Source organism: Chrysochloris asiatica, unplaced genomic scaffold (genome assembly GCF_000296735.1).
Source record: "Chrysochloris asiatica unplaced genomic scaffold, ChrAsi1.0 scaffold00058, whole genome shotgun sequence".
Classification (NCBI taxonomy): Eukaryota; Metazoa; Chordata; class Mammalia; order Afrosoricida; family Chrysochloridae; genus Chrysochloris; species Chrysochloris asiatica.
In genome coordinates, this window is record NW_006408576.1 from 7,100,557 (window position 1) to 7,108,165 (window position 7,609).

The 7,609-nt window shown below is 38.5% G+C and overlaps 1 protein-coding gene across 1 annotated transcript in view; it reads left to right on the forward strand.

The window, feature by feature from the left end:
• Positions 1–5,717, forward strand: part of TRAPPC12 (trafficking protein particle complex 12) — a 186,363-nt gene extending 180,646 nt beyond the window's left edge. Inside the window, exons 9-11 of the mRNA XM_006863967.1 lie at positions 4,203–4,303; positions 5,038–5,125; positions 5,475–5,717. Of these exons, the coding sequence (XP_006864029.1) occupies positions 4,203–4,303; positions 5,038–5,125; positions 5,475–5,717 (432 nt within the window). The remainder of the gene's footprint in view (positions 1–4,202; positions 4,304–5,037; positions 5,126–5,474) is intronic.
• The last annotated feature ends 1,892 nt before the right edge of the window (positions 5,718–7,609 follow it).

Consider the following 7,609-nt stretch of genomic DNA (forward strand, 5'->3'; position numbering starts at 1 on the left):
AAAAAAAAAAACACGCACACACACAAAAAACTATTATATCAGAGAAATAGTGGACTGGTGGAACCCCTTAGACCAGGAGTGGGAAACCTTTATTCTTCCAAGGGCAATTTGGATCTTTACAACATTATTTGTGTTGATAATATTTACAAAATTATCAGCTTAAAAAAAAATTCACCTGCTACATCAGGCCAAACTTTTAATTAACTTGTCCCTAATATGATGGGTGAAACTGTGCTTGCCTTGCCAGGGCCAGAGTAAATGATTTTGCCGGCTTTACACAGCTCACAGGCAAGCCAGACATTCCCCACCCCTGCCTTAGACTGTGGCCGTTAGTCACCATTCAGACCTGGAACTGAGCTCACCTCCATGGCTCAACTTTCAGTCAAAAGATAGACATGCCTATAAGGTGAACATTAACAACAGGGAGGTATAAGCACTCCTTTGTAGAGCAAACTAACCACACAAAATCACAAGGGCAGTATCTGTCCAGGGATAAAGGTCAGAAGGCAGAAAGAGCTAGGAAAGAAGGACAATAGAAATGGAACACACTAGGAGGAGTGGAAAGAGTGCTGCTACACTGTGACGATGGTCATCAGAGTCTCGAAACAATATGTATGATGTATGTGAGCTGTTAAATGGAAAACCAATTTGTTCTGTAAACTTTCACTCAAATCACAGTAAAAAGTTCAAAATAATTTCAGCTCTCCTTACATCACATGAAGGAACTCTGGTAGCATAGTGGTTACAAGTTGGGTTGCTAACCTCGAGGTCAGCAGTTTGAAACTACTAGCCATTCCATGGGAGAAAGATGAGGCTTTCTGCTCCCACAAAGATTTACAGCCTCATTAACCCTATACAGGGTTGTGGTGAGTCGGAACCAATGCCACAGCACATAATCACCACTACCACCACATCATATGAGTGTCATGTGGCTAGAAAGTCATATTAATCTAGACAGTAATAGGATGGACTACTGTGGTAACAAACCACTTCAGTGTCTTAACACAAAAAATTGTATCTCTTGCTCAGGCATAGTCTACTGTGAGTCGAACAACTCTGTGGCAATGCAGGGATCTAGACCACTTTCCTTTTGTAGCTATACCATCAGGGACATGTGGCTTTCAGATTGTTACAGGAGGGAGAAGAAAAAGCTCATGCCAGCTCTTGGCCAGACTTAGTCCCATGGCCCTGCTTAAATTCAAAGAGCTGCAAAGTCTTTTTCAGGAAGGAGCAGGAATCAGAAATATTTTTCATCTCTGCTGCAGAAAGGACAGTCATGAAGACAAATCCTATAGGTGGAATTCCAGGGAAGCATCTTTCACTAGATTTTTTGCATTTATAATTTTAAGTGAACTTAGTCTACAAGTTAATCTATACATTTGAGTTAATGGTGTTGGAGGAGAATATTAAAACTACCATGGACTTCCATAAGAACAAACCAATCTGTGTTGGAAGAAGTTCAGCCAGAATGCGTCTTGGAAGCCAGGATGGCCAGACTTCTCTCATACTTCTGACATATTGTCAGGGGGAACCAATCCCTGGAGAAGAATATCATATTTGGTAAAGCAGAGGGTTGGATAAAAAGAGGAAGACCCCCAGTGAGATAGATTGGCATAGTGACGGCAGCAGTGGGGTCAGGCTTAACAACTATTGTGAGGTTGACTCAGGACCGTGCAGTGTTTCGTTCTGTTGTGCAAAAGGGTTGCTATGAGTCAGTGCCGATTTGATGACACCTAACAACAACAAGAAGTCTACAAGTGTGTGTATGCCTTTGGTGCCTGTTTTCTATCTTTGTAAAAAAAAAAAAAAAAAAAAAAAACTTTATAAAAAAAAAAAAAAGGTAGAAGTTTTTCATCTTACTCTGTTCTCTGGAAAAGTTTTGCAATTATCTGTTCCTCTAAGGTTTGAATAATTGATTTACCTAAGAAATGCCTGTGCCAGGCAGTTTGGGCATAGTAGTAATAACTGATCAGTTTCCATAATTTATTATTTTCACTAATCTGCTTTAGTATCCTATGTCTGAAGTTTTCTTTCCCTGTTTATGGGCTCAATTTTGATAATTTAGTGTTTCCTAGAAAGTAACCCATTTGACGTATATTTTCACATTTATTTACATACAGTTGTATCAAGTATATGTCGTGATTATTATTTTAATTTTCCTTTTTTCCTATAGCTATTTCTCCTTTCATTTCTACTTTTGTTTTAAAATGCTTTGTTTTTCTTGGTTTATCCACACATTGTTTTATATAACTAGCTTATTTTCTAGATATTTTATAATACTCTTAATTGCATTTTTACATTGTTTAATTGCTTAGTGTGCTTCTTAGAAAATTGGCAGAATTTTAAATTCTAATTGTTGTTGTTGTTGTGATATGATGTGGAGTTGTTTCTGACTCATAGTACAGGGTTTCCGAGGCTGTAAATCTTTACAGGAGCAGAAAGCCTCATCTTTCTCCCGCGAAACAGCTGGTAGTTTTGAACTGCTGACCTTGTAGTTTGCACTCTGATTTGTAACCACTACCCTACCAGAGGTCCTTGTAATAATTATGAAGATGTAAACTTGTATTCTAATCACCAGAAAAACTGGTAGGGGGCAGAAAAGACTTGTGCCCTAGTGGCACTGTGGGTTAGGCATTGGGCTACTAACCCAATGCTCAACCTACAGTGCAGCCGTGGCTTATTTCACACCATATTGATGTTGTTAAAGGCCATTGAGTCTGACTAATAGTGACCCTGTATAGGGCTTCCAAGATGGGTTTGAACTGTCAACCTTTCAGCTATCAGTCTAGCGCTTATCCATGAGTCACACCAGGGACCCCCACCATATTAGAAGGGGGAAAAAAAACAAAGTCAAACATTGAAATCATAAAACAGCCACACATGAAAAAATAAAACAGAATGGTATTTATTCATTGCTTCTTATTTACTAGAGTTTAAGCAGTTTGCTTTTCCACCCCAGATGTACTGAATCAGAAGTTACCTGTTACCTGGGAATCTTGATTAAAATTCAGTAAATCTGAAGTTGGAAATGCAAACTCTCAACAGGGTGTTGAGCCCTACTGGTTTCAAACCCTGAATAAAGAAAGCTCTGGTTCTCCATTGATAGCTGAGAAAGTCAGCGGTTCACTCCCCACAGTCTCCCTCTATTGCCAACCTTCACGGACCCAGTTTTAATTTATTAGGGAGCTGATAGATTTCCTTACACATTTGATAATAGTTTGATCAATCATTTTTTTTCTTGCAGTGTTGCTATGACCAAATATTTTTAAAATTTGTAAATTTGACATGGTCAGAGTCCTGGTATGGCTCTATAGAATAAGCACTGGACTGATAAATATAAGGTCAGTGGTTCAAACCTAGCAACTGCTCCTTGGAAACTCTATACAGGGTCACTATGAGTCATAACCAACTCAACAAAACTTACCATTTTATTGGTCTCAAGTATCAGTGAAATTGACTTGGGGCTTGCCAAGGTGTAATAAAAATCTAAAATTATTTTATGTACTAGTCACTCATTTTATTTCTATTTTATTTAATGCTATGCCCGTATTTACTTCAAAGTGTATGTGCTACTAAACTGTAAGGCCTTTTAATAAGGTGGCATGTGTATTAACAGCTTAGTTTCTGAGGCATAGAATGGGAATATTCCACAGTATCTTAAATGTCTCTTTATTTGTTTACAAAAAATGATGATTAGTAAATGATTACCACTTTCCCCCTGCCTACCATATAAATGTCTTCACAGTTAATATATTGTCCAAAACCCACTGCCAACTCATAGTGACCCTATGTCGGATTTCCAAGATTGTATATCTTTACAGGAGCAGACTGTCTCTTCTGACTCCCACAGAGTGGCTGGTGGTTTTGAATTGCGACTTTGTAGTTAGCAGTGCAGTGCTTATCCTGCCAGAGTTCCTTCTACTATATTAGGGAGCTATATATGTGGGTAAGGAGCTCTGGTAGCGTAGTGGTTATGAATTGGGATGTGAACCTTAAGGTCAGCGGTTCGAAACTACCAGCCACTCCGTGGGAGAAAGATGAGGCTTTCTACTCCCGTAAAGGTTTACACACTAGGAAACCCTGTACAGGGTCGCTATGGGTCGGAACCGACTCGACAGCACTTAACAACAACAACAAAATATGTGGGTGGAGATTTATTTCTTCTGACTTGTTAACCAAGCTAAATTATTTTGTCAAAGCAGATTGGAGACATAAAAACAGCTGAAAAGTATTTTCAAGATGTTGAGAAAGTAACACAGAAATTGGATGGACTACAAAGTAAAATAATGGTTTTAATGAACAGGTGTGTATTTTTACATAATATACTTGTATTTTTTTTTCTCCCTCAAATTTCCTAAGAGCACTGATGCTTTACTTACTGAGTAGTAAATCTCTCCAAAGATAATATCCTTGTCCTATATCTCTCAGAACTGAGACTAAATAAATAAATCATAGACCTACAAGGTATACTGATGTTCTTTTAATCATAAAAACTAAATCTAAAGAGAGTCCCCCCACCACCCTTGTTTTTCAAACTGCTGCTTATATTGCCCCCATTTTCAACATAAATTTGCATTGCTATTTACTGTCTAGCAGACCAGACATTTTGAATTCATGTTTTGGTGTTCTGTGTTCGTTTTTTATGAGTAAACAATAGTGTAGTTTGTGTCAGCATGTTTATTAAGAGAAAGTCTCTACTTAGTAAAAATCATGCACACAAGAGCAGAAAATAAAGGAATCATTTTTTATGTAGCAGGAAATAGTTTTAAGCGAAGTTACTATTTCTAAATTAATAAAAGTTAGACTTACTTTAATTTGCTAGCCAGAATGTATGATGTGGTTCAATCAACTAAAATGTCACTACCTCCATCTGGAAAGCATTAACACCCAGACTACTCAGAATTACACTTGGAAGAGCAAATGTCAAATGTTCAAATCTTTGCAGTTTTTTTTAAAGCCACCCTATCAGTTTTGTTGATATACACAAACATCTTGACTTTTCTTGGTTAACTGCTTTATATGTCACTTATATTACAGAGCTTTCCTTCACCTCGGTCAGAATAACTTTGCAGAAGCCCACAAATTCTTCACAGAAATTTTACGGATTGAGCCAACAAATGCAGTGGTAAGACTCCCAAGCAGAAATATGTACATTAACCCTAGGATCCTCAGCATTTCCCAGAGATTCTAAAAACGTATACTAACCGAAACATAAAATAACGCCTGCTGGTCTTGGTCTAGCCCACTGACATGGCCCAGTTGTAATGGTTGTTCTGGGAGGGTTTCCAGGCATGCTTGAATTCCCGCTTCTTGCAACAACTCCACTCAGCACAAAGAATGGCAGTCCTGATGCTCAGAAGTCAGGACTCAATGCAGAAACAAACAAATGTGGTTCTGAATTGGTGATGAATGATCCCTTTCCAATTTGTGAGCTCTTTGTTCTAATTCCACACACGTGCTCCTTGTCTCTGTAGGCTAATAACAATGCTGCCGTGTGTCTGCTTTATCTGGGGAAGCTGAAGGATTCCCTCCGGCAGTTGGAAGCAATGGTACAGCAAGACCCTAAGCAATACCTGCATGAGAGTGTGCTTTTCAATTTGACGACCATGTATGAGCTGGAGTCATCTCGGAGTATGCAGAAGAAGCAGTCTCTGCTGGAGGCGGTCGCTGTCAAAGAAGGGGACAGCTTTAACACGCAGTGTCTCAAGTTAGCATAGGTTATTTCCTTGTGTCGAGTCCCTTTTTATAAGCTATATGAATTGCAGTTAATTTATAAATACAACTCTGACTCAGTAAACTCTCTTTCATTGTTGTTTGGGAGAGTGTCTTCTTGATCTTGAGCCACAACTCAGGCTTAGATTGTTCTGGCAGTTGGTTGAACTTCTGCCAGCTTAATCCTGCAGCTCTGCCACTATTTATGAATCAAAGGGAGTAAACACACTATTAGAATGGTATTCATAGATAGAGAAAATCCATATTATGCACCGGATCCCTGTTGTTTATTCTTGGAAGCTAACCTGCTTCGTTTATTAATTTCTGAATATCCTTAGAGAAAAGCTGAAAAATATAATATAAACCATTCACACTGTTCTCGAGGATTTATAAATAATGGAAGAGAAATACCAAACATAGATTGCCATTCATCTTATACCTTTCATTTCCTCCTCCCACACCCCAAACTAAAGGCATCAATTTTATTCATCTGATTCTTTTTCAGCCTTATGCTGAAAACCTTGGACAAGCCTTGTGATGGGTGAAAAAATCCATCATCATTTCTCTTGTATATTATACGTCATATGGAGAGAGAGGGGATAGCTGCATTTAGGGGGAGTGGGTAGAACAAAGGAACTCAACACATGATAAAACAAAAGGAGAGTACTTAAAAATATAAACAGTGCATTTTGAGGTGCTTTTGAGCAAAGCGCATATGCGTTTAAGTGTTCTATTATGCCTGAGTGTCACCACACTTGCTTTTATATTTACATAGTTGCACCCACCTCACTTTAAAAAAATCTAAAATGCCTGAAAATTTCTTCACTTTAGTAAGGAACTTCTGTCAAGTGTTCTTTAAATATCTAGTTCTTCTAATACATGTTAAAATATAATTCATTTTAAGGGCTTCATGATATAAACATCTGTTTCATAAAGCAAACCTATATTTCTACTCATTTTGTAATAAAATAGAATCATGCAAGTATAGCATCTATCAGGCCAACTGCCTCAATGCATTTACTGAAAGAGAGATTAACTACACAAAATATTAGAAAAGAAGATGAGACTGCCAGAAAGACTGTCGGACACCAAGGAGGTTTTAAATCATTTTCTTTAAGAAGAGAGAAAAACCAAAACGTATTTTTAAAAAGCCTAAAGCGCCGATGATGTAATTTGAAGCTTCACCTTGAGGGTTTTCCTTCAAATCTGGCTGCAGGGGATGAGAGATGGAGGCTTTTCCCTCTGGCTCAAACCTGGAACCAAATTGTGAGAAAGACAGGCTTCTTTGTGAGGATTGTAAATGGATTATAGAATCTGTCATTTCTAGGTTAGTGGTTCAAAACAGTCTCCGGTCAGTTGTGCATAAAAGCAGATAATACTCACACTAGACATAAGCCAAGCAAATTAGAAACAGGAATCAAGATTCCTATTTACGTGATATTGACATTGCAGAATCCTCTCACCCCCTTCCCCAACCACCATCATACCCAATAATTGGCACCTAAAGGAGTCCTGGTGTGGCGCTGTGGACTAATGCATCAGACTGCAAAGTCTTTTGAACTGCAAGGTCAGTGGTTCAAGCTCTCCTTGGAACCAGCTTCTCCTTGGAAACCCTATACAGGGTCGCTATGGGTTGGAATCGATTCGATGGCACTTAACAACAAAGAAAGCCCAGGAAGCTTGCAATGTAGTGAATTATTTAATATCTATAGCCTTAGTGTGTAACTGCCACTAAACAACATTTCTGCCCTGCTGGGTCTGGGTAAGGGAAGGCAAAGAAGACACTGATAAGAAGATATGAATCAGCTGTGGCTGTTAGCCGAGCTAAATTGTGATTGTAAATACTTGAAACTTTGTTGTTGTTGTTAAGTACCGTGGAGTTGGTTCCGACTCAGGT